At 43.4% G+C, this 27399-nt stretch overlaps 1 protein-coding gene across 2 annotated transcripts in view; it reads right to left on the bottom strand.

The window, feature by feature from the left end:
- Window positions 1–5595: 5595 nt before the first annotated feature.
- Window positions 5596–27399, bottom strand: part of CILK1 (ciliogenesis associated kinase 1) — a 56979-nt gene continuing 35175 nt past the window's right edge. For both annotated transcript variants that reach the window (XM_039222955.1, XM_039222956.1), the window contains 9 exons: window positions 21592–21724; window positions 19830–20001; window positions 17644–17811; window positions 15151–15468; window positions 13265–13455; window positions 13001–13149; window positions 10923–11051; window positions 8601–8723; window positions 5596–7398 (listed from right to left, as the gene is read on the bottom strand). In XM_039222955.1, the coding sequence (XP_039078886.1) occupies window positions 7244–7398; window positions 8601–8723; window positions 10923–11051; window positions 13001–13149; window positions 13265–13455; window positions 15151–15468; window positions 17644–17811; window positions 19830–20001; window positions 21592–21724 (1538 nt within the window). In that variant the 3' untranslated portion in view covers window positions 5596–7243. The remainder of the gene's footprint in view (window positions 7399–8600; window positions 8724–10922; window positions 11052–13000; window positions 13150–13264; window positions 13456–15150; window positions 15469–17643; window positions 17812–19829; window positions 20002–21591; window positions 21725–27399) is intronic.

The following is a 27399-nucleotide window of genomic DNA, read 5'->3' as shown; positions in this document are numbered from 1 at the left end:
TCTTTATCTTTTCCTTTTGTGGAATGACAACAGAATTTTCCCTTGTGATTACCAGGAAGCTTACATAAACTGGGAACTTACATATCTTAAACTGATAACAACTCAACCAATAGAATTCTTTTTTTCCCTAAGTTTATTTATTTATTTGGGGAGAAAGCCAAAGAAAGAGAGAGAGAAAATCTCAAGCCAAATCTGCAAGGTCAGCCCAGAGCCTGACACAGAGCTCAATTTCAACAATTCAAACTGTGAGATCATAACCTGAGCTGAAATCAAGAGTCAGATGCTTAACTGACTGAGCCATTCAGGCGCCCCATAACCAATAGAATCTTTAAACTTTACACTTGTTCTTTTCTTCCACTCTCACTTTCAGGTTATTGTTGTTACAATTTACATGTTTTTAATATTGTGCAACTAATAACAGATTATTGTAGTTACAGTTATTTTGATGTTTGTTTTTTTTGTTCTTAACTTTTAACTAGAGGTTTGTGTGAATTATGCATCACTATGATTATATGGCAGGATCTAACAATGAGTATATATTTATCATTACCAGTGAGATTTATGCTATCTTTTCATGTTTTTATGATGTTAATTAGAGTTCTTTTATTTTCACCCAAAGAAATCTTAGCTTCCTTCATAAGGCAGGTCTGATGATAATGAATCCCTCCGCTTTAGTTTGTTCAGCGAAGTCTTTATCCCTCCTTCATTTCCAAAGGACAGCTTTGCTAGGTAGAGAATTTGGGGCTGACAGTTATTTTCTTCCAATTTTTTGGATATGTCATCTCATCCTCTCCTAGCCCTAAGAATTTCTATTGAGAAATTCACCAATAGTCTTATAGAGATTCTCTTATATGTAACTTCTCTCTTTTATTCTTCCTTTGTCTTTGACTTTAGACAATTTAATTATAATGTGTCTTGGTGCAACTCTTTTTGGGTTTAACCTATTTAGAGTCTTTTGGTCCTAAAGGATCTGGATGTCCACTTCTCTCCCCAGGTTTGGGAAATTTCTAGCATTATTGCTTTAAATATACTTTCTGTCCCTTTCTCTTTCTCTTCTTCTACAATTCCCATAATATGAATACTGTTTCATAGTGTGTCCCATAATTTCCATAAGCTTTCTTCATTTTTCTTTTTTTTTTTTTTTTCCATTTGCTCCTCTGGGTAATTTCCAGTGTCTCATCCTCTAGGTCACTGATTCTTCTGCATGGCCAAGACTACTTTCGAAACTCTCTGTTGAATTTTTCAGTTCAGTTATTGTATTTTTCAACTCTAGGATTCCTGGGGTTTGGTGGAGTTTTTTTTTTTTTTGTAAGTTTGCTGTTTTTTGTTTTTGTTTTGTTTTGTTTTTTGATGGTTGCTATTTTCTTGTTGAAATTCTCATTATTTTTCATGTGTTGTTTTCCTAATTTCATGTAGTTGTCTGTGTTTTCTTTTGGTTCGCTAAATTTTATTAAGAGTATTATTCTGAATTATGGGGTGCCTGGGTGGCTCAGTCGGTTGAGCATTGGACTTCGGCTCAGGTCATGATCTCACGGTTCGTGGGTTCGAGCCCCGCATCGGGCTATGTGCTGACAGCTAGCTCAGAGCCTAGAACCTGTTTTGGATTCTGTATCTCCCTCTCTCCCTCTGAACCTCCCCTGTTCACGCTCTCTCTCTCTCTCTCTCAGAAATAAATAAAACATTAAAAAAAATTTTTAAAGTATTATTCTGAATTCTTCATCTGCCAGTTCATCGATTTCCATTTCCTTAGGGTCAGTACTTGAAGTTTTATTAGTTTCCTTTGGTGGTTCCATATTTACTTGATTTTTTTTTTGGTGACCCTGGATTCCTTACATTGGTATCTATGTATTTGAGTAATGGGATGCCTCTTCCAGACTTTACAGATTTTCCTTGGGAGAGACAGTTCTTCACCAGTCAGCAGAGTTTGGGTTTCTGGGTGTGTCTGCTGGTAATGTCTTTGGACAGAAGAGGCCTAATATTATGGTCTATTTTTGGGCAAGGCAACTGTTCAAGTTCTGGTGATGGGGATGAAAGAGTGTGTCACTGCCTGAGAACAGTTGGATAGGACTGCTGGCTTGGTTCCCTCCCCAAGAGAGGCTGTAGGATGGCTCTTGCCGTTGCCTGACTTTTCTGGGAAGGCTTGCTAGATGGTCAGGACTAGGGACTATGTTCAGTAATAGATGAGTCTATGAATTAACTTCCTTGCCTTAGTAGGGTAGCAAGACAGATCCGGGGCCTATATAGCTCAATGTCTGGGGACCCAAATCAGGCCAGAGCATGCACTGAATTTTGTGGGAAGTGAGGCTATTGGTTTTGCTTTGCAGATGCAGAAAGCCATGGACTGTGCTCTCTGTTCAAGTGTCACCATACATGGGACCGTTGAGCAGGATACACAGCTGTGTTCTGGTTAGGTTCCCTCATTGGATACCCTGAAGCCTGTATTCAGTGATGAGCAGGACTACAAATCAGATTCCCTGCCTGGATGCAGCAGGAGAATCAAGTCTAAAGCTCTTTGTGGTCTTAGTTCAAGCCCACCCACACTCCAGTTCCCTGACCAAACAGGGCCACTGGCTTGGCTTTGCAAACTGTAAACTCTATCTGCTTCTAGGCTTGAGTACTGCTGGCCTACATAGTTTCCAGGCATTTTTGCCAGCCCTTATGGTCAGATGGATCCAGAAGATAGCCTCTACAGCTAGTAGGGCCATGTGTCAGCTCCCTTGCTTGGGTGGGCGGGGGAGGGGCTGCTCCAGGCTACTGTCAAGTTCCCCAACAGGCTCTCAGGTTGGGAGGAGCCAGGAGCTACCCTCACCCTTGGCTGTGTTTCAATCCCCCTGCCTGTGCATAGCATGAGAACACTGCACCTGGCTTTGCTCTGAGGGTGATCAGCTCTACTCAGCCACTTCTTAGCTTGGGTGCTGCTGGGCCATACAGATGCCAAGAGTTGTTGCCAGCCCTTCTGAGCAGATGGGGCTGGGAGACGTTCCACAGCAGATAGGGCTATGATTCAGCTCCTTGCCTGGGCATGGACAGACTGAGCTCAGTGTCAGTCTGAGCTCCACAGGTCAGCAGTGTTCTGAAGGGAGGGGCACGCTCTGGGATTCAGCAATTTGTGTTTTGTAAACCATGTTCTTAAAAAATTCTTTCAAGGATTCAAAGAATTTCTAGGAAATGAATTCCCAGTGGAGTCTGGTATGTAATTCACAAAGTGATGCGTTTCTTTTGAAGGCGTATATTGTACATAGGAGTGTGCTGTGAAAAGCTGAAAACATACAAGGAAGTGTTAATCATGATGAATGAAGAAATCGGCAGCGAGAAATTGTTTCCACCTACTTTTTTTTTTTTTTAATAAATATTCCTACTCACCTAACTTGCTAAAGGCTAAATTGAAAAAAAGTCTCCAAAAAAATAAATACAAAAATGCAAGTCTCCAGACTTCAGGACGACTCTGCACACTGCTGCTCTAAGCATATGCTTTCAATTTCATGGCAGGAACACTGTGCTAAGCATTAAGGAGAAGTTATAAAATGTCAAATTTCCACACTAGGAAATACTGTTATTTTATTTTATTTTTTCAATTTTAGAAGGGAAGGAGGGGTAGAGAGAGAGGAAGAGAGAGAATCCCAAGCAGGATCCATGTTCAGTGCAGAGCCTGATTTGGGGCTCAATCTCCTGACCCTGGGTTCATGACCGGAGCCAAAATCAAGAGTGGGATGCTCAACTGCCTGAGCCACTCAGGCTCCCCCTAATGTTATCCTTTGATGGAAGAATAATGAAAATAAAAACAGAACACTCAAATCATTTTTTTTTCTTAAACTGTATCTTTATTTGGAGCAGAATTTTCCTTACATAAAGTTAACATTTTTAAACACCTCAGGACAAACTATTCAAAAAGCAACATTTTATTTCAGAAGGGGCTTGTTTCAGTGGTTTTCTGTCCTTCTATCTTCTCATCATTATGAATATTTGCTTTATAAATAAATATATTCTCAAGTGACTCCCTTGTAATCAAATCAGGTGACTAAACTGCTATCAGTACTAAGATATCTGAGATCAGAAGACTGTTCGGGTCATTTCAAATTCACATTAGCACAGCGTCTATAAGAAACTGATAATACAGATTAATGTGATGCTTGCCTCCAGTTTGTCTTCTGAATGGCTTCCATGAGAAGGTCCTCACAATAAGTTATATAAAATACAGTACTTTGGTTGGATATTGTAAAAATCATTCTAAAAATTAACCACATATATTAAACAATTTGCTACAGTATGCTTTAAATGACATAAAATAATTAGCATGTCAAACATTTTCTTATAAACATATTGCTTTTGGTCATACACTGAGCTAGAACATACAGGCTGCATTCTTTTTCTCTCTTAAATGGCACAAAACAATGGCTTGATGGTAGGGAAACGCTACTTCATGAGAAAAGGTGGTGCCCATGATCTCCAGTGGTACTGGTATTCGTACTTAGGCATTACCTTGATTTTATTCAATTTTTGAGAACGTCAGAAGATGACACAGTATCAATTTGTCATAAGTATATAGTCCTTTAGGCTATACATATAAGAGATGTGTCTAAAAAACTGTCTGAAAATCAATTTTCTTCCTACTTAAACCCTATCCTACATAAGCTGGGTGAGTGCTTAGTAATTAATGGAATTTTATTGTCAGATGAACAATCACACCAAGAGTAGTTTTTACGCCCAGGAAGCTTGAGGTTTACACACATCCCCCTCGGCATACCACCATCACTGGACCTTTGGGCTTGGAGTGAGAGTTGTCCCTGCACCATTTCCTGACACCCCAAAAAGCTTTTTGACTGGAAATGAGGTATAGTCATGGATAGGTACAGTGAAAGAAATATATGCACCAGGTAGCATGTGATTTTCACTTACCAAAAAATGGTCACTATTCCCTTTTATAGTAAACAGCTTGTATACACATCTGCCCTTTACCAACTTCGGGGGGAAAAAAGAGAACTTCCTAGGATTTTGCTAGTTCTCTAGAATTCACATCGCTTTTTCAGTCTTCTGTTTTCCTAAACCGCACATCAGTTGCTTGACTTTCACATGGATAAATGTGTTTGGCTACCTAAGGGAACTTGTTTACTTAGAAATAAAGGAAAACATAAGAGGACAAAAATGGAAATATTTTCTGAGTTTGGGCCCACAAAAAGTATTAGGAAAACAAGTTTATAATGTGTAACAACCGGGTGACTAGGCTTTTGAATTAAAAAAAACATAATGACCTTAACATAAGCTAGAGGGCCACGAATATGGTATTCACAATCCATTAGCTTCTCTAAGAGGTATGTACAATTTAAAACCAGCTTTCCAGCAAGCCAGGTAAGGTTACAGATTCACTTACTTTTTATACATAATACAGAAAGGGAAAATAAATATTAATCGCAGTAAAGGACTCATCTCTGAAAACACATTTTCTGTTGCTTTAGATAATAAGCTGAGCATATAATACAGAAGTGAATTCAGCTTCAAGTTGTGCTTACATATACATATTTGTTTTCTGAAGCTTTGCTGCCAGTTTGTTCACAGAAAATATTACCTACCAAATCCACGTCCATCATGTGCTTTTCTCATGTCCGTAGGAATGAGAGTGCTTGGTCAGATACATTTTTTTTTTTTTTTGTCAAGTACATTTTTGAGCCAGATTCTCCAAAGCAGAAATTACTCCCTGATGTAGATGAGGGCTCTTTGGCAGCCATGGCAATTTGTTAGGGCTGCAACATATTACTAATACATCAAAGCAGTAATTTACCAACTTACGAGGTTGAACCAAATCAAAGTGCCAATATTTGCTGTAATCTATCATTTTAACCTACAGAAATGACAATTTCGTATGGCTCAATTTGCTATACCTTGGAATCTGGAACCAAGTAAGAGCAGCTTGGGAGAATGTAAGTCAATGCACTATTGAGTTTGTATCTTGTTCACTGGCGGAGACCTTCCCTCTGGCCTTTCAGGTAGCCACGGGGGGAGGCACCGCACCCTACAGAGATGGACAAGTGGACCTTTTGTCTTTTTCTGTCCCCAAACTAGCTTTGTTGTTTTGAAAATTGCTGTAAACATTCCTCTCAACGGAACAGCCTCTGCCCAACAAATAGTGTTCCCACTATGTGAAGAAACTACACAAGGTTAAGAGTTCAAATGTGGCACGCTGTGGACACCAGCCTCACGGTAACTGTGACTTCCCAGGTAAGCGCCTGCTCCCCAGTGTGCCCTGAGACTTTGGCTAGAACAGAAGATTACTCATTGTCTGTCCCTAGCCAGGCCTGGAGAACTGAGTTGAACACACAACTTGGATTAGTTCTTATAATAAAAAACCCTTCTGCTCTTTGACACTTAGCTTTCTGGTCACGCATCCTGGCAGGGACCTAAGTCTAACTGACTGTGTTTTAACCTTTATGTTAAAAACCTGTTGGCCTGAAAGCTTTCCTTCTGTGGGACCTTATACAATTTGATTTCGAAAATGGAAGAGAAATAGAGTATGATGGCCTAGCGTGGTGAAGCTTCCTTTCATTTCACGTATCTCCGACCACCATAAAGCGTTGTTGTAAACATAAAAAATAATTACTTAAGAGTTCTTTCATTTGGGAAACAACATAAAATGAACTGTATAATAGTACTTTCAGAACAGTATGGTGGTATAAAAAAAAAATCAAACGAATAACGGGATATTGAGAAAAGCAGATCATTTCTGTAGTGCTGATCCTAGTCTAAGAGGGCATGGAGGGCCGAAGTGCCACATTTAAAATTTAACCACTTCACAAATATCTGCACACATGGAGTAAATAACCCTCTATCGTGTAGCCTTAAATTGCACCCCTGCTGCAATACTGCATCAATATTATTAAATTTTTAAAAATCTGTATAAAATATTATCTGGAACCCCAAAGGAAAGTCAATTAATTTTTAAAAAGTTCATTACAAAGTTGACTGTAGAAAATGCTAAAACATAATCCATATATACAAAATGCCGCTGTTTAAGAAAATAATGGGACCCAGTTTTAGAATAAAATAATTTTGTACAAAAAAAGGGTACTGCGTTCAAATCAATATTTAAAAAAAATTTTTTTTTAAAGAATATTGAAATGTCTTCGTTCAGAAGAACAACTATAAAGTGTTGGTTTGCTTTTACGCCATCTGCAAGCTTCTTGCTGGCAGAACACCAGTTGGCGGAGGCTGTGTGTCCTGCTTTCCCGCACCCCCAGAAGTTTCGGGAGAGTCACCGCCGAGACGCGTACTTAGAAGCCCAGTCCGTCCGGCCATGCACTGGCTGGGCAGCCGGCGGCCGGGGCATCAACCCGGGAGTGCTTCTAGGCTGGGTGTGGAAAAAAGGTCGCCCAGGATGAGGTCTCACGGCCTTCAGGGAAGAATAGCCTGCAATTAGAGAGGAAGGCAAGTCAGACTGATGTGGGGACTCATGCAAACAAAGCAAATAAATCATCGTGGCAATGAACATATCAGAAAAATAAGAGTTCAAGAGAAGGTCTCACCTCCTACTTAGTCTTCCCTCTCTCAGTTAAGGACAACTCCACTCTAGTTGTCTGTCCCAAGATACTGGTGTGAATCCTGACCCCTCCCTTTTTTTCACATCCCCCTTGTCACTGGTCAGCAAATGCTCCTGGCTCTACCTTCCAGATGCACTTGCAGCTGTCCCAGCTCAACTCCTAGCACCCCGGCCCACCATTCCCTGCCTGGACCACCGCTGCAGCCAGGTGGCTTCCCTGCTTCCAACTTTGTTCCCCACTTTCTGTCTAGTGACGGCCAGCACCGGAGTGAGGCTGGAAGACGGAAGTCAGATCACTCCACGCCTCTGCTCCAGACCCTCGCCTGGCTCTCTCATGTCATTCACGGTGAATGACAGCACATTTACGGTGGCCTGCAGGGCCTCATACCACCTGGTCTCCCGTCACCTCTCTCCCGTGCCCGCTCCCCTCCATCACTCATGCCACCCCTGCCCTCTGCATCCTTGCTCTTGCTTGAACATGCCTGGGCTCTCCTGCCTCCAGACCTGTGCACTAGGAACCCCAGGCTGGGGACAGTCTCACCCTCACTGCATGGGTGGCTCACTTGCTTCCTTCACACCTTCACTCAGCATCTCCTTTGCGGCGAGGTCTTCTCTGGGCTACGCTCTTTAAAAATGCACACTCCAGAGGTGCCTGGGTGGCTCAGTTGGTTGAGCATCCAACTCTTGATTTTGGCTCAGGTCATCATCCCAGGTTCGTGGGATTGAGCCCCTGGGCATGGAGTCTGCTTAACATAGTCTCTCTCTCTGTCTCTCTCTCTCTCTTCTTCTGTCCCTCTCCCTCATTCATGTTCTCTCTCTCTCAAAAAAAAAAAAAATGCACATTCTAACCTACACATTCCCTATATCCTGCCAACTTTATTTTTCTCCCTAGCATTGGTGACCATCTGATTTGATTGTCTGTCGAGTGCAAGTTCGTGGGACAGGGCATCTTGTCTGTCTTCTTCACTGGTGGATCCTGGCACCAGGGCAGCAGACACCATGCCTGGCACAAAGCAGTTGCTCCATAACCATCTGCTGCACTGACTCACGAATGATCTGAAACAGAACTTACCAGGGGAAGGGTCTGGAATAGGTGCCAAGTGTACCCTCTGCATAGCAGAACCAACTTCTTTTTTCAGAAAGGAAGGGATATAGTTTCCAGTCAGTCCACTAGAACTTGTAGAGCCAGAACCAACTGAGGTGCAAAAGCAAAAGCTCATTACTACAAACACACGTGCACGTAACACCAACGGGGTTAAACAGGTGTGGAACGATAACTTTACTTTTATGGGGCAAATATGAAAAGAAGACTGAATTCCGAGCAGAGCACTTCTCCACACCACACTATTGGAAAGGCTGGGGATGGAGACAGCAAAGACAGCACTGCTCCTGTAGCCTGCACCCATGCCGAGCCCGGGGGGTTGGGGGGTTGGTTAAGAAAAGGGCAATGTGCAGTTTTCTTTCTTTTTTGGAATAATAGGTTTAGCATGTTCCGAGATCTGTGGGGGTTTTTCTTCACTCCGTAATACAGAACAGTTCTCCTTCCTCAGTATGTACAAATTCTGGAATACAGCTAAGCCATAATTACTTTAGCCATCCTCTTACTGAGCGGCACACAGATTATCTTAATTATCTAGCGATTACGAGTAGTTCTACACTAAACATTCTTGTCCGTGATCAGAAAGGTTAATGATTATTAAATTATATTAAATATATTCACTTCTCATGACACTTTTCTACTGAGAGTGCTTGAAGGGCTGGAACTGTATGCTACTCATTTTAGTTATTCTAGGAGCTCAACAGGATGCCTTTTATGTAGCCAGTAATCAATACGTATTGGATGGATGAATGGATATCTGGAAGCCTTATCACTAAGACTTGAGGAACACACAGAAAGATGACAAATGTTATTATGGGCCATTGTACAAATGGGGGGGATAGCTGGTAGGAAAAGAGGGAATTTGTGGTAGAGTTGCCGCGTGTCTTCACAATGTAGTGGTCCCGGCAACTGCTTAATTGAGGCAGAGTGGCAATGCAGGTGTGAGGAGTTGTATTGTGCTAGAGCACATTTTGCATTTTTGGTGAATAGATATAGAAAAAAAAAACGGGGAGAGAATTTGAACAGGTAAGTCCCCAAAGGGAAAAGAGTACAGTCAATAAATACAAGAAAAGATGCTCAACCTCGTTAGTACACAGGACATGCAAGGTTACGCCACAATAAGATGCCATTTCACGCCCATCACATCAGCACACATTTTGCAATCTTGACAGTACCGAGCGGCATCAAGGATGCAGCACAACTCCCAGACCCTGCTGGAGAGTAATTTGGCAACATCTGTAAAGTCAAAGATGAGCACACCCTTTAACCAAACGAGCATGTTTACATTTACACACAGTGGAACCTTCACACAGGTGCACACCAATGGGGTCCAACAAGGTTCACTCGGCGCTCTTTCTAATAGCAAAGACTGTTTGCAGCTTACACGCTCATCAAGAAGAAAAGAATAAATAAATTACGACCCAGTAAAAGTAATCAAATCAGGGTGTGGTATAGTTATATATATTAGATATGTTATACAATACATAGTGTGATGTGTCTTACAAATATGTGATCGCCCTATCATAATATAATGACTAAAATGAGCAGAGATCCAGAATTATGTTCACATTAATTTTCAGACATGCAAAAACACACTATGTATTTCATGTATCTTTTAAAAATGCATAGAAACAATAAATGCACAAATGAAGAGAGGAGAAGAGAGAAAGGGTAAAAAAGCCTAGAGGGTGGGCTTCATGTATTTGCAAACTTTGATTCCTTGAGGTGGAAGGGAGTAGGTGGAGGTCGATGCACATTTGTTCTTTTTTGGGTTTCTCAAAATAAATAAGCACATAAAGCAGGAAGAAGTGACACCCGTATGTTCACCTGACAATGTGGAGGGGGAAGCAGCTGCCGGTGTGAGGGGAAATGACATGGCAGATGGGTCTGCTGGGAGCGGCGGAATGAGCCAGCCTGGGAGGCTTATGAAATTCATTTACTCACGTAAAAAAAAAGTGACGATGGCCTTTGGAGCTGTCCACCTTCCAACCACAAGGGGTTGTGGTGCTCTGGGCTGAGGCTGGGTCAGCAGAGGGAGGGGACGAGCGGGAGCAAGGTGGATGGGGCTGAGGTGGACAGCCCGCAGGGCAGGGTCTCGGGAAGTCAGACGAGCCCGACCCCCTGACTATTCCTGATGACAGCCCCCCAGGTGGCTGGCTGAGTCCCCAGAGCCTGCTGCCAAGAAAGAGACAGCAGCCCAGGCCTGGAAAAGGGGCCCTGGGTTTCCATAGCTTGTCTCTGCCATATTCAGAGAATTTGCCTCTTGTCATCAAGGAGTTAATAAGCACTACTCACCTGAATTTATTTTGCTGATTACTGATACCGTCCCTGAAGATTTTCCAGACAAACCAGAACTAGACCACGGGTTAGACGGAATGAAATCCTTGCCTGGATTTGGAAGTACGCCATTTCTTATATTTATTCCTAGTGGGGAAGAAATTGTTTTCAAATACAAAAACACACATCTTAAATCTTGCACCAGATTTCACGGTGAAGTTCTCGCAGAACCCAGTTTGTCCAAACTTCCTATGTTTCAACAATCGGAGCAAGAACCCACCGGGCTGTTTGCTGATGGATGGCAGAGGAAAGACGCTGTCCTTGGGTTTAGCACGTGGTCTCACTGGTGGGCGCCCTGAGAGAGGTCTCCTAAGCTTCTCGCAACAGATGTGTCTCATGTCCCATGTCCTGGCCCCTCTGGTGCTATCCTGAGCGTCGCTGCCCCTGGACATCCTACCTGGACCCCTTCAAGGGCCACTGCCTTTCTGTCACCTTCCCAAGTTTTTTTTCCACCCCCCTTCTGCCCGGCCAGCTATGCAGCCCCCTGCTCTCCTCTCTCTGCATTCAGTCCCCCAGACCCTCCTTCTCCCCTGACCCGGACCATTAGTGCCATCAGGTGCTGGTGACTCAGGTCCTCGTGTCCAAGGCTGACCTGACCTTAATCAATCACCTCAACTTTAAGCCAAACCACCCACTAGACGGCCCACGTTCCCATTTATGTCAAGCACTGCAGCTATTTTTCAGAACTGAAAGACTGAATTCATCTTTTATCCTCCTTCCTCTCCTGGAACCAAAAAGAAATAACTCTCTAATTCCCTCCCTGCTCCCTTGGGCCCATGGTAGCTGTAGTTCAAGTCTCTGCCCCTGCCCCCTGGACCGCTGCTGTACCTCATCACCTGCTCTCTCTTCGTCCAGGTTATCCTGGGAGGCCAACCAAGGGCGAGGAGTCAACACACCAGCAGGGTCTGCTGGTCCCACCTCCTGTCCCCTGAGACCCGCAGCTCCTGCCCCCGAACCCCTCCCCACCTCCTGCACGAGAGCTATGGCCTGCCCTCATCCACTCAGCACACAGACAGACATAAACCCAGCACGCTCCCGAACTAAAACCTTTCGACGGCTTCCTGCTGCTTGTGAAATAAATTCCAAATGTCTTACAAGACTCCCAAAGATGCCTCATGCTACATATATCACCCCCTTACCATGTTCTGGCCACGCTGGCCTCTCTGCCCTTCCCCTCACAAGCCACGCCCTTTCTTGCCTCCTGGGCCTTTGCACTTGCTGCTTCCTCTGCCTGGATTGTTCTGCTCGTTTGTTCTTCCCTATTATTTGGGGCCCAGACTGGACTCACTTGCTCAGAGAGGTCCTTTCTGAGCACTCCATCTACAGTTCTGCCTCCTCCCTGCCTTATATCATCCTTCACGTGACTTATCACCACCTGAACTACTGGTTGTCTATTTGTTTAGGGTCTGTCTCCCCCCGACTAGAATGTAAACTACGTGGGGATGAGAGTATTGTCTGTGGGGCTGCTGTCGAAAGTCACTGTATGGACTGTGATACCACCGCAGACTGTGTGGTCCCTGTAATTTCCCGAGTGCTGGAGCACATCAGATGATCGGCACGTATTTACAGACAGAATGAACTTATGAATGAATGGTAGGCTGATGCTGTAAGCTTGGAATGTGGAGAATCTGGAGAGAGGCTCGGGCACCCATCAAACTATAGCATTTATACTCACCCCCATAATACCGCCAGAGAGTGTGACTAAGCTTCTCCCCTGGTCTCCTGAGAGCACAAAGGACTGCTAGTTTTTCCTAAACCTGGTCTGGTGCTGGGGCCTCAGGCATGCCGCCTGGCTCTCGCTAGTTTCTCCCTCCCAGAGGCTGGACCCTGTTTCTACTACAACATTTTTTTTTTATCTTAGGTAACTCTAGAACATAAAAATGTGAGGCCTGGGCTTCAGCACGTATTTTTATGATGTTCCCACCAGCTCTGGGTTCTAGAAACCCCTAAGCTCTTGCCTTCCAAAACAGAGTCTTTGTGAAAATGGGAAATGGTTTCTTATCAATGATGCAAGCAAGGGCAAATATTTCTATTACCAGGCAAGTATCGGGAGTGCTTCAAGTAGTGTTGCTTGGCTGCGGACCTCAGGGTCGGGGTATCTCGCCTCTGATAGGAGGTCTGGGTGGGGGCACTATTTCCTGTGCCGACGGGCTCAGAGGGCTTCAGGTCCAAAACACTCTCAAATCTGAATCAAGGGAAGGTGACGTAGGTCAGCATGATCGAAAACATCATCAGAAAGGTACAGATCACTTCACAAGTCCCAGATCCGATCTGTTTACAGAGGTAATGTGCACACTTGCCTGCACAGGGTCTCTTCGCTCTGTCTCTTCTTGTTTTTCAGGTCTATCCTGCTGAGGGATGGGCTGAAATCCAAGTCATCCAAGTCAGCCCAGTCATCAGAATCCTTTGTTGACCGGGACACAAGACCCCACCTTCTCCTACTCTTTGGCTTGATCTCCCCATTTTTGTGTTCCAGGCCAGTCAGCATTTTCTTTGTATCCAAGGATAGGGGGGTGGGGTGGGGGGGGACAAAGCAATACTTGGTGTTAATGGAGCTCACACATAAGTAATACCCATTCCAAACTTCCCCGGTTATGAAAATGAGGATCCGGGGTGGGGGGGGGGGGGCTGTCATTCCCAACATGCACTGCTTATCTGAAAGGGCAACCATAGAAAGCACGTTCCCAGACCTCTATCTTTTACATATCCTGCGCAGATTCCATCAGTTTGCATCCTATGGGGACAACTGTTGTACAAGATAAGGATTTTAGAAAGGAAATTTAAGATGCTTCTCACATATGGGGAAGATGGCTGGGTTGTGGTCTGGGCCTCATCCCTGAAAACATTAACATGCATTATTCTGTCCTAGAGATGCAAGAGAATTATAGCTCAGATGTCAGTCATCCTGATCTTTTACAGAAAACACTGAAATGTGCCTTCTTTGAATACTATTTAATTACAGAATGACCTACAACAAGAAATTTCTAAATATATGCTGCTTCCAAAGTTGTGGGCTGGGGTAAAGCGAATGGTCTAAAGACACCACTCTTGTAACCTCACACAGTACCTCACAGCATTGGTTGGGAGCCAGCACTCAGTGAATGAAACTAGTTAACATAAAAAAATACTACTTTTGCATAAACGGTTAGAAAATCAGACTCGCAGGGGTGGCTGGGGAGCGCAATCAATTAAGCGTCCGACTTTGGCTCAGGTCATGATCTCACGATTCATGGGTTTGAGCTCCGCGTCAGGCTCTGTGCTGACAGCTCAGAGCCTGGAGCCTGCTTCAGTCTGTGACTCCCTCTCCCTCTGCCCCTCCCCCGCTCAAGCTCTGTCTCTCGTTCTCAAAAATAAATAAACATTAAAAAAAAAAAAAAGAAAAAAATCAGAGTGGCAGACAGTATTATAAAACTACCAGTCACTAGATGCCCTGGTCAGGTTATTACTGAATCTAACCCTCATGGTTTTCTTTCGAGCACCAGCCCAAGAGGAGAAGGAAGATCTGGGTTCAATTAACAGTCCAGCACTAATAGCATTACTTGATAGCATTAAGAAGAATGATAGTATACAAACTTTATTACAGCACTTTGTGATTTTTCAAAACATCTTCATAAGCAGCAGGACCTTTGATTCTCATGCCCCGTCTGGTGGGCAAGATAGGCATTATGATCTTCCTTTCACAGATGATGAAACTGAGTCCTCGGGGATTAATAATAACAGTGACTAACATTTATCAAGTTCTAACAAAGTGCTAACTATGATTTTAAATTCTTTCAAGTATTAACTCGTTTAGTCCCCAAAAGAATTGTTATCAGGTAGATGGCAATTATTATCCCTGTTTCACAGGAGAGGACCTGAGGAGCAGGGAGGCCAAGGAACCTGCACAGGGTCACGGAGCTAGGAAATAGCAGAGCTGAGCCTGGGGTCCCTGGCAATGGGAGTGCCCTGTGGGGCTGTAAGCACCACATCACAGCCACCAGCCACGAGCACTGCTATTAACAGGCATAGCCAGAACCTGAATTTAGGGCTTCAACTCCAAGGCCAAAGCTCTTTTCACTACCCCATGGTATTACAAAGATGCGCTTATTATAATTAGACTTTATATGCTGAAAAAGAAAACCTTCAACACAATAAATGGGGTCAGAAGAGGGATGTGACAGACAAGGCTCACTAGCAAATTGCTCACCGACTGAGGATTCTTGGTCTGGAGGGACGGGAAGAGCAACGGGCTTGGCTTGTTGTCCGGAAGATGGTTCAGGTGATCTGTCCTGGAAGCCTCTGCTTTGTAGGGGTACATGAGATGCTGAGGGGGCTGGCTGGCCTGATGCTGTCTCGAAGAAATCCGTGCGTGTGGCTTGGTTGGGGGCTGGGCAGGTGGGACTGGTTTAATGTGAGGTGGGCCTGCCTTTTCCAGGACATCCTTCTGTGGTTTTCCTGAATCCTGAAGGCTCTGTGTGGTGCTGCCCAGGGGATGCCCAATCTGGAAGTAAGGATATCGAAGCGCCTGGAATAACACATAGGGCTGCTTTAGGAGAAAAGTCTACCCAGGAAGCCTAACACCATCAGGCTCACTGAACTACATTTCATGGGATCAGTTTACTACGGTTTCTTATCCTAACCCAACTAGAAAACAGCATCTCGAATGTGTGACACTCTTTATGATTTTCTTTATCTAAAATATAAAATGTATACACAAAAAATTATTTGGATAAGCGATCAGTTATACTGCCATTACCTTTGCTACTTCTGAAAAGTATTCTGGCTCAACACAGATGCTGGCTTGGTAACTTATCTGCTATGTGCCTTAAATATAATGTTTCACCTTTCTAAGGCAATTTCCTCAGCTTATAAAAATAAAAAAAAATAATATAAAACAGAGGGAGCCAATAATCCTGGAAGGCTGAAGAATCAAGTATAAAATAAGCAGGTACATTACCCCAGGAATGCCAAGAATGTAATACAGGATATAGTTAAAACTTGCCTCTCCAGACCACTGACAAACCTTGTTCTTCTGAACAATCCAGTTTTCTAGATAGGGGATAAATCTTAAAGTGCTGGGGTTTATAATTCTTTCTGAAATATTCTCTGCATGCCCTAGGCTTTTTGAATGGAAATAACTGAACATAATATAACGCTTCTCGATGACTCTGGGACATAGTTATAAACATCTGTAATGATTATACGTAAGTGTAAATACAGAGGCTAATAATGTGGATACTCTGATCTTAAACCCTGGTATGTAACTTGAAAAACAGCTCAACCAACTAAGCTACCCAGATGCCTGACACTATTCTTAAAAGTACACATTGCTCTTTTGGTTCCTTGTGACAGAATTTCTTCTTTTCTTTTTCCTTTTAAGTTTATTTATTTTGAGAGATAGAGAGCAGTGAGCTGGAAGGGGCAGAGAAAGAGGGAGAGAGAGAGAATCTCATGCAGGCTCCTAGCTGTTGGTGCAGAGAGCCCAACATGGGGCTGGATCTCATGAACCATGAGGTCATGACTTCAGCTTAAATCAAGAGTCAGACACTTAACTGACTGAGCCATCCAGGTGCCCCAGAATTTTTTCTTTTCATCTCTTGGGTACAACCATTAAAAAACTGGGTTCACCAGAAAGCTTTTCTCCTGCCCTCAGAATATTTGTTGAATTTTATCTCCTGAAGTGAACTTCTGAGAGCCCAGCCACCCAAAGCCTTATGGTGCCAAATTATGGCTCTTTCTTCTCTGGGCCTTTGGAAAGATGCTTTTCTATAATTCTTTAACCCCCAACAATCATGCCTCTGGTTCGAGTCTACTGTCTCATTAACCCTATCTTCAAATGTCCCTGTTACTTTTATTTAGCCAAATCATCCTCTCTGATTAGACATGGTCACGTTTGTTATTCCGACCAAAGTAACCTCCAATGAGACAATGAGCAAACTTGAGGCTTGCAAGAGGCACAGGAATGGTTGAAGCCACAGCACTACCGTGCCTCTCTGGATGCATTATACAATCTACAGTGGATTGAGAAAATAGGAAGTATGAGGCAAAGACTACCATCTGCACGATGGAAATGCATTTGGTGTACTATCTGTACTAGTTACTGGATGAGTGACTAGGGCAAATCGCTTACATTTCTGAGACTCAGTTTTCTCACTTACAGAGTGAAAACAGGAACACTTATTTCATGGAATCTTCATGGCATTAGAATCACATAAAAACTACATCTACAAACTGTAAAGTGCTATAAAATGCTAACGATGGTTATCATCCCAGCTCTGTCTCATCTGTTGCTCTGTGTCATCTGTAAAATGAGCAAGTTGGATTTTATAAGGTATTTTCAAATTCCTTTTCAATGACCAGTACTGCCTTAGAAGCAAAGTGCTTCTTAACTCAGAGAGAATTTATTTGAAAACATTCTCCAAAGAAAGGCAGATATATCTGTTTATTTTCATTTCCATGTATGTGGTAATGGGAGCTATATGCCAATTTTCAAAGCAACTATATTGTTTAAACGATTAACTATGCATAGTGAATTTCAAACTATTTTATGTTTTTATATGTTGTATACCATTAGTGGCATTCAATATTATTTTTCAACCATACTACTAAATAAAATACTTCCTATGAGATTGATAGGAATTATTCAGAGTCAGAGATGAACTTCCTAAGAAATGCATCAAACAAGGAAATGGAAGAAAACCTGACTGGCTGTTGGCCGTTTCTTGGGATCCCACTGAAGCATGTCTCTCAGGAGTTGAATGGCTTCACTGCTAGCATTTGGAATCAGGGTCTTTAAGTTATTGGGTACACACTGGGGCCAGCGGAAGTTCATTGCACTTGAAAGTTGGTAGCCTTCAGGCCAGTCGGTCTGAAAGGAGGAAAAGACAGAAAACCGTGCTTAGCTGATATGTTGTGATAGTTTACATTCTGGTACATGTAGCCATAATGGAAAAGCAATCATGTCATTATCATGTTCATACAGTGTGGCATTGCGTGTGATGAAACCCAGGGGGATGCTAACGGAGAGACTACAAAGAACATGAAGTCTGGGCAACAGTGGAAAAGACAATGAACTGCCACCAACTTATTTTATAAACTTACATGAGATAGTTCAATTAGTATTCTCCTAATTGTGTTCCATGAGACAGAGGTTTTAGAAACTGCTAATGAGAAATTGGGGAGGGAGGGAACGGAAATAATACAACAAAACACCTTGTCTCCGGTTAAATGTATTTGTGATACCCTACATGTTACAATATTCCCATCTTGATGATTCAAAATAAATATGCGAAGAAGTCCAATAGTAAAGAAAGCTGTTTCACTAAGTCTAAAGCTCTCCCACTGCCTCATGCATCATTCGTACGGGACACTAAATCTGGAGGATATGACGGAAAGTGATGAACAAATAATCTTTAAGGTCCCTTCTAGTTTGAACACTCTACTATTTTAGAAAACACATTCTGGTATAATTGCTATTATTTTTTGTAAGGTAAATTAGCACTAAGTCTAGCTTATATGTTTATTCACTAAGATAGTTACTGAGTGCTTACTACACGCCTAGCCATTGTTGGGCATCCAAAAACAATCCAATATAAACCCTGCCCTTAAGGATGTTACTGTCCAAAAAGAGAAAATGAAACATGTATTTAAAAACACAATAAAACAGAGAAAAAAGTGATCATGGTAACAGGCGAGGTACAGGTATCCAGAAAAGGGAGAGATTCCAGCAGGAGACTCTAAAAATCTTGAAGACGTGGTACTATTGATTTATTCAAACGATCAAAAATTTTTTGAGGATCTGGTTTGTACCAGCAACGGTGATAAGACCTGGGAAAATAAATACAAGACAAATTTTAGCCCTGGGTAAGCCTATGGTCCAGGGCACGGACATGTACACAGATATTACAACACAGAAAACAGCTGAAACGGAGACGAGACTACAGCAGGATGCGAGTTACTGAGGAGCCTGGGAAAAAGAGTGGAATGAGGTCACGTGAGACATTCACGCACGTGTGCAGAGCGCGCATGCGCAGAGCTCGGAAATGGGCGCCGCCAGAGCAAAACCCTGAGGATGCAGGTACCATGTGGGAGATGAACCGTGAGAGTAAAGAAGGCTGGGAGGTGGGGACTCAACAGATATTTTTAGCAGGGGGGACCGTACCTGGGCCGACATTTAGCTGGGGGAATATAGCTGCAAGATAAACTGGGGGCAGGGCTTGGGGCAAAGATGCCGCAGACACAGGCGGTGGGGCAATCATGGCTGGCCTGCGCTGGCGGTAGTGGGGCTCCCAGGCGAGAGCCGGGCGCGATGCGGCGGCTGCTTGCATGAGGGGAAGGGGGTGCGAGAGAGAGAGAGAGAGAGAGAGAGAGAATAAGAGAGACAGTGAGAGACAGACAGAGGCAGAAGGCCGGGGCGCTGGGATTACGTGGGTCTGAAGGCACAAATGGGCAATCGCTTCAGAAGGAAGATGGCCTGGGGTAGGCAAAACACAATCTGCGTCCAATGTCTTGAGTCCAAGGTGATGGTGAGGGCGGGAGAAAAATCTCACAGGTAGTGTAAATACATGAATGCAGTTAAAAGGAGGGATTTCACTCAGAAGACTTCAGAATGGATGCCCGAGTCGTAGCCAGAACAATAGAGACGGCTGGCAAGGGAGGGGAGACGGCGGAGGGAAGAGCAGAGGGAACCATAGCACATATACTGAAGAGCAGGAGGGACGGAGGCAGCTACTTCTCCGAACAAGGGCAGGGAAAGATCACCGAGGTGGAGGGAAAGACTGCCAGAGGAGCAGGTGATCCATGAGGCCAGAGCTCTCCGGGGTGCAGGAGAAGGGAGCACGGGAAGCTGCTGGCTTTAGCTAACTGGCCTTTGTTCCCTAACATTACCTTTTTAGGTGTCCCCAACAGTTGGCAAATTTTGAAGATGGTGTCAATTTCACTGGCTCCAGGGAAGAGTGGCCTGAGCGTGTACACTTCGGCCATGATGCAGCCCACCGCCCAGATGTCAATGGGGGAGCTGTAGTTGGTGGACCTCAGGAGCACTTCTGGAGCCCTGTACCTGGGGGGAAAAAGAGGCACTGCTGGTTACTGCATCTACAGGTCAGAAGTTTAGTGACACACTGCAATCCATTCTCAGAGAGAGGCCTTCTATATTTCTTTAAGTTTTTATTTATTTATTTTGAGAGAGAGTGCAAGCAGGGGAGGGAAGGGAAAGAGGAAACAGTGAGACTTCCAAGCAGGCTCCATATTCTCAGTGCAGAGCCCGGGCTTGAACTCAGAAACTGTGAGATCATGACCTGAAGTCAGACACTTAACAGACTGAACAGACTACCCAGGCACGTCGACCTTCTCTATTTCTAATTTCTACCTAGCTCAGTGTGGTATGTGGACTCAGGAAGACTTGGCGGCTGTGGCTCCCGTCATAGTGCCTCTCTATTTCATGGTATTTTCACTGAGCATTTCTCTCCAAGACTCTTCTTTTCTTCTTTGTTAAAAGATGTTTGGCATCTCTCTCTCTTTTTTAATGTTTATTTCTTTTTGAGATGGGGGGAGGGATAGAGAGAGAGGGAGACACAGAATCGGAAGCAGGCTTCAGGCTCTGAGCTGTCACCACAGAGACCGACACGGGGGTTTGAACTCACGAGCCTTTGAGCCGTGAGATCATGACCTGAGCTGGTCAGCTGATTGACCAACTGAACCACCCAGGCGCCCCCTCTCCAAGATTCTTCTGTACAGCATCCTTGAGAAACAGAGAGAGTAAGAGTGAGGAAAAAGAGAGAAGAGAGAACAGGAGGAGAGAGAGAGAGAGAAAACATAAAAGCTTGTTGTTTGGAGTCTACTTCTTTGCTGTGGCCAACTGCTTAAATTCTTGGGGTCTGAAAGTTTTAATAGCAATTAGCTGGTTTTTCAGACAGGTCTTTGGAGAATCTTCTACACAACTTTCTAGGAAATGGTCTTTAGGGAGGGTTATATATAAAATACTATTTATATCAGGGGAATTATTTACAGCACAAGCTTTTAAACCTGGTACAACACCAATATACCTACAAATATGTGTTTCAAACTACTGTTTCTGTTAGTGAAGAGTTAATATTTGTGACATTCATATTATTCTCAGTATAATGGTATATGTATATACATATATATATTTTAAAAATTTGTTAATGTTTATTTTTGAGAGAGAGAAAGATAAAGCGCAAGCAGGGTAGGCGCAGAGAGAGAGGGAGACACAGGATCTGAAGCAGGCTCCAGATTCTGAGCTTTCAGCACAGAGCCAATGTGTGGCTCGAATCCACGAACCGCAAGATCACGACCTGACCCAAAGTCAGATGCTTAACCAACTGAGCCACCCAGGTGCCCCAGTATATATTTTTAAAATTTTTAAAAAATAATTTATTTTTTATTTTTGAGAGAGAGAAAGGTAGAGAATGAGCAGGAGAGGGACAGAGAGAGACACACACAGAATCTGAGGCAGGCTCCAGGCTCTGAGCTGTCAGCACAAAGCCTGACACGGGACTTGAACTCACAAACTATAAGATCATGACCTGAGCTGAAGTCCAAAGCTTAACTGACTGAGCCACCCAGGTGCCCCATAATGGTATATTTTTAAAGAAGTGCAATTAAATAATTTTGAGGAAAGAGTATTTACCATCTGGTGGATACATAGTCTGTGTATGGGGGTCTCGATCGGATCTCTCGGGCCAACCCGAAGTCTGCAATTTTCACAAGTTCTGGGCCCATGCAGAGGAGGTTCTCAGGCTTTAAGTCCCGATGGAAGAAGCCTGTTGAGACGGTGGAGAAGGAATCCAAAAGCACGTTTATTTCCATATTGCTCTTTGGAGCTGTATTTCTCCTTTTGTAATAGTTCTAACTTGAAAAGTAGCCTGGAATGACACTGAAGGCTCTATGCACGGACTTCCTTCATTTCCCACTGATGAATTAAAAATGCAAAACAGTTCAAAAGCTGATCTTCATAATTTTTTTTTCCAAGAGAGAAAACAGCTTTTCAATGATTAAAACCCAGTTATGGGCTGAGAGAACTTTGCGAAAAGAAATTGTCACTTGGGGGAAGAAAACATCACGCCTACCCTGGTCAAGTCAGCCAGAAAGAATTTGAGATTAAAACCATTTCAAAAGACAAGAGTCTTACGAGTTCTGAGAGTTTATGTCACAAGAAAACCACAACTGTAATTTTTGCTTAGGGAACAAGGAATTTGAGAATATGACCTACTCCTATCTGAGATTCTGGTGAGTTGCAACAAACGTTTAAGTGTTAAATGCTTATTACTTGCCTAATGAAGGAGAAGAGGTGTACCTGCAGCATATATCATGAAAGGCAAAGACAGCTCATCAAATGGGAAGCCTGTCTCTCAGCTGCAGCAGTTTTAGGGGTGCGTGTAGGACATTCAACACTCGAACCTTCCAGGTGTGCTCTGACACCCACTGATTGGTGATAATTGCCTCAGAAAACTTAAAACCTTCCACTTGTACAGAGCATCACTGACAGAGACATCATTCTATGCGACTCTAAGTCTCACTGGAACATGAAAACTGGAAATACAACTCCATGAATGCTGCTGATGGTGTTATTTGTCCTGTGCTGTGATTATCAATGTTGTGAAAGATGGATCCCAACTAGCACATTATGGGAGCAATTACCAGCCAGCACGGAGGAGCCACACTATTCCCTGACAACCTCTATGCTGAAAATGCTCAGATCACATCTCTGACATGCCTTTCCCACCCTTCTCTGGGCCTTCATCTCCAACAGGGTATATCACTGTCTCCCCCATCAACCTGTCCCACACTTTTCTCCTCTCACAAATCATCTCTCCTTCCCAAACCTTTGATAAGATATCCCAGTTCCTTGTAGTTATATTGGGTCCTTCCCAAACAGTCATGGAAATATGTTCTCTTTCTCACCCAAGTATCTCCATATGACCCTTCCTGCCTGCTTTCACTCCTTCCTCCCAAATCATTGCTCACCTCATCGATCCCTACACTGCCACTTTCTGGCAGGCCTTCTTCACTTCAGCTTCTCCAGATTCCTACACTCCCTGAATTTAAACACTGTTTTCCCTTGTCACTGTCTCTCTTTCTTTCTCACACACACATACACAACCTTCCATGGCTCCTTATGGTATTCAATAAGCTTGAACTCCTTTCAGTCTGCCTACAGAGAAGGACTTATTTTCTAATACTTATCACCAATATGTATAAAGTGTGTTCCAATCACATAAAATCCCTCATTTCCTTCAGGTTCATTGCGTCTATTCCCATTAACAGTGTTGTATCTTTGTTCCTTTTTATCTGTGTCAGTCCCAATGTTTGCATTCCTTTGAGGCCTATTTTGAGTTTCCCTTCTTTGATGAAGCCATTCAAACTATGCTAGCCTTCTTCACTGATTCATCCTACCAGTAAATATTCACTGAGGGCACCCTCCAGGCCAGGCACTGGGTGAGGCTCTGTGGATTCAGAAGCAACTTAAATGGGCATAGTTCTTGCCCTGGTGGACATGATAGGCTCTCCCTTCTGAACTTGAGCAGAACTCTACCATTTTCAGGTACACTGATCATCTCTCTCTAATTAGGTGGAGGACTTTAAGGGTAGAGGCCACAGTTCTATTTCTTAATGCCTAGCACCGTGGCAGGAGCATGGTGGTCTCATAACATCATCTTATTAACAGAACTAAAGACTTGAATAGGTTTGTAGGGAACATGAAGGAGCTTAATGGTGACAAATCTATCTTGGCCAAGTAGACTGGGACAACAGATGGAAGACCAGGAGGCAGGAAGGCTCACAAGACAGCAACTGAGAACTGAGAAGAGCATTGACCTGAAGTGGTGTGGGAGACATTGAAGGCTCAGAGCAGGAAGTCCTCAGCACAGGGGAAGTTCCAGCAGGACTAAATCTACGAGTCAAGGTTATTTCCTCCAAACCGTCTTTCCTCTGGAGGAAGGGGAGGGTAACTGTGAAGTGGTCATACTTGAACATGCACTAGATGTCATGCCACATGGACTTGGACATGGACTTGCCATGGAAGGCAAGTGTTTTAATAAAAAGACACTCCTCTCTGTTCATCTGGTGAAGACACCAGAGATTGGTATCAGGTCACACTCCAAATGGAGAGTATTATGACATAATGATGCATCTGCAGGCAAATGGCTGACTAAGAGGCACAAAATAAATATAATGACAGAGCACATAGAAAGGGCTGAAAGTGCAGAAGGGATTGTATATATTCAAGAGGGCCACAAGTGAGAAGAGGAAGTACTTCCTTTGCACCAAAAGGCTGCTTCTGTTTTCCATTATCCAAGGCATAGAGAAAATCAAAGGAGTCCTACCTGGGTTAACCCAGGGACAGGCAAAGGGAGTTTGCTGTTTGTACACATGGATATATGTATGCACATACATATGTGTCTTGTTTGTATGGGAAGAAAAAAAAATACATGTATATATTCCATTGCTTCATTCTTTATCCCGCTGTCATACCAATGTATGCCTTATGGCCTTCTTCACACCAATTCCTTAAGTATCCTAACCAAATTAATAGTAAATTAAACCTAATTTATAGTAAGAACCAAACTTGAGGCTGTCAGCATATTCAAAGGGTAATGCAGTATTTGTCAAGGATACCCTTTAAAATGGAAGAAATTTCTGATGTGGACAAGTTTGGATGGCTTATTATCAGACTAATTAAAATAAAGATTGTCAACACACACCAGAGTGGGCAGTTTCTAAGACTCAGTATAACTGAGTCATCGTGTTCAGACCCTCTGTTCTTCAGAGCACCCCCTAGGTCCCAGAAGGCCTGACTGTGTGCTTCCATCTTGGAACTGCCTTAAGAATGTGCAAAGGCACAACCAGTTACCAGAGAGCGACCTTTTGACAGTGCACGCAGGAAGACCCCCATGACGGTGAAAATATAGCATCTATGGGTACTCTCTTCCTAAAACTCAGAGCATTAAGAACACACCAGTGAAAAAAAGAAATGACAAACATCGTTTTCTTATTGAACAGATGGGAAGAGTGAGTCACCAGAGCTGGTGAAGGTGGGGCAGTGGTTAATTATTCACACACCTGTAAGAATGTGCTAGAGCGGAAGTACCACTCTGCTTTACTCTGTCCCTCTTAATCCATAGAGCTAAGTCTTTTTTTTTTTAATTTATTTATTTATTTATTTTTTTACAAATAGTTTATTATCAAATTAGTTTCCACATAACACTCAGTGCTCATCCCCAAAGTGCCCTCCTCCATGCCCCATAGAGCTAAGTCTTAATTTGTGGTTCTAGTCCTTTCAAGTCCAGATGGATGTGGTTTCTCCTCTTATGACTCCCTGTTTCTCCTCTAGTTGGGCGAAATTATTATTTCCAAACTTATGTGGCATTTCCCTTATAATGAGTCATTTGTCCTCCAGCCTCCAAGCCCATGGCAAGCTCCCTCTGCAACCATGTGTGACACCCACTTCAGTAAACTTGCAACTTACCTTGCTCAGTTCATCCTATCACATCGACTTGTACTGGGATATACCTACTCTTGTACTCCGGACCTTGTAGCTTGCTTCCACTATAGGCCATACTCCTGTGAGCACTGACTGCCTCCTCCCATTAGTCAAGCTGTATCCTGTCCCTCACTGCTGACTCCTCTTTAATCCTACTAGAACAGGTGCACCAATAAAATGAGGAACATGAAGACCCTGGTCCCCCATGTATCTGTCTAAGCAGCTTCACGTTCTTTAGATCATACTTGGGCCCAAAGCAATCAGAGGAACAATGGCTAGGGAGAAAATTAAGTGCAAACAGACTCTTAAAAATGACTAATGGAAATTGTTTGTCAGCTGACATATGCTGTTAGACTGTATTTGAGCATAAGCCTTTAAAACTAGAAAGCATTCATGAATATATCTGTAGAAGACCTAGCCCCCTATTCTTGTCATTACTAAATTAGCTATTATTAGCCTTATACCGATGAGTTCTATTCCTTCGTGATTAAAACGGTAGGATCCTCATGTCATGTACATTTATTTTTCATCTCTAGGTTGACAAAACATTGTAATTTCCATATGAGAGCCAATACAGCATACTGGTTAAGTGTGGAGACCAATCAGGTTGCCCAATTTCAAATCCCAGCTCTGTTCACTGTCTGAAAAATCACTTAAGCTCTCTGTGCCTCACTTTCCTAATCTGTAAAATAGGAGAAAAAAATAGCATCTACCTTGAGGGCTTGTTTTGCAGGACTGAATATGTTAATTCTATAAAGGTCTTAGAGCTATGCTTGGCACACTGGCATCTGGCAAGACCCTGTCATTATTCATAGTATGAATCCTTTCATTTTATCCTCCCAGCAGGGGTGTGGGCAGACACAGCTCCAATTTTTGCATGGAAGAATGAAGGCTTCTGAAGCCAGTCATGCATTTCACCTGTGAGGAGGTGGTGCTAAGCTCTGATCCAGTTCTTAGCCAGGTACATGTTCTGCTGATTTGTGCACTGGGACTTGTAACAGTAAGCCCGTTTCCTCCTCTGGGCTTCTGCTTCACAATGGAAACCCTTACAGCTGGCTCATTCTGACATCACGCAACAGCCAAGTTCTAGTAAGATAAGAATCTTCCTGTTCAAAACTGTTTGGTTTCCAGAAGACAGGTACAGACCTTCAATTTAATTTCAGGGTCCCCCATGCCAGTCGAATAAAATGGGGGTTTTTCTCTTTCATCCTGGCAGAAACAGTGTTGTGCTTACTTTTCATTAACAACCCTTGGGCAAGGGAAAGCATCCAGCCACAAAGAAGGCTTTCTCTCCTCCGCTACATTCTGTTAATGATGAACCTGATATGAATATATGGAAATAACCAGTGAATACCTAAGTACTCTGAATTAGTGCAGCATGCCTTCCTGCTGTGGAAGTTGTAACCTCACAGACATTACTGAATTTAAACCTACAGTGTTTCCTCAAGAAGGCCATTAGGGTAGCAACACACAGAAAGGCCAAGGGCTGACTCAAGGTCATGCACTGCAAGGCAGCAGTGAAACACAGAAGCAGAGAATCATTTCCTAGGGCAAAACACTGTTGTCCAAGCCAGCTAAGGCATTCTTGATTGCCTGCATAGGTAAGCTGGATATTTGTAAGGGCAGGTCAAGGATGAAGCAAGGCTTGCATTAATTATTTAATTCTGGCAAAGTACATATGCTTTGGCATTGCTCAATCAGTACCAAGTGGAGTCATGTTTTCATTCCCTGCGGGGGGCAAGTACTCAGTGACATGAACTATGGCCATAGCAACTACCTGCAGCACTGTTCTCCCCTCTCAAAGGAGTCTACTCCCTAGGGGCAGAATGCACCTTCTCACAGTGAGAAGAGGCTAACAAGACACATCTGTGAAGTGCTTTAGATGATTCTTTTTTCCATTACTGGAGGAAAGGGATAGACAGTTCAGAGTTACATGTGCACTTAACCAGAGTCAAG

Source organism: Hyaena hyaena, unplaced genomic scaffold, assembly GCF_003009895.1.
Source record: "Hyaena hyaena isolate Hyena2069 unplaced genomic scaffold, ASM300989v1 scaffold_1223, whole genome shotgun sequence".
Taxonomy (NCBI): domain Eukaryota; kingdom Metazoa; phylum Chordata; class Mammalia; order Carnivora; family Hyaenidae; genus Hyaena; species Hyaena hyaena.
Note: the sequence above shows the minus strand (reverse complement) of the source record. Positions and strands in the feature narration are given on the sequence as shown.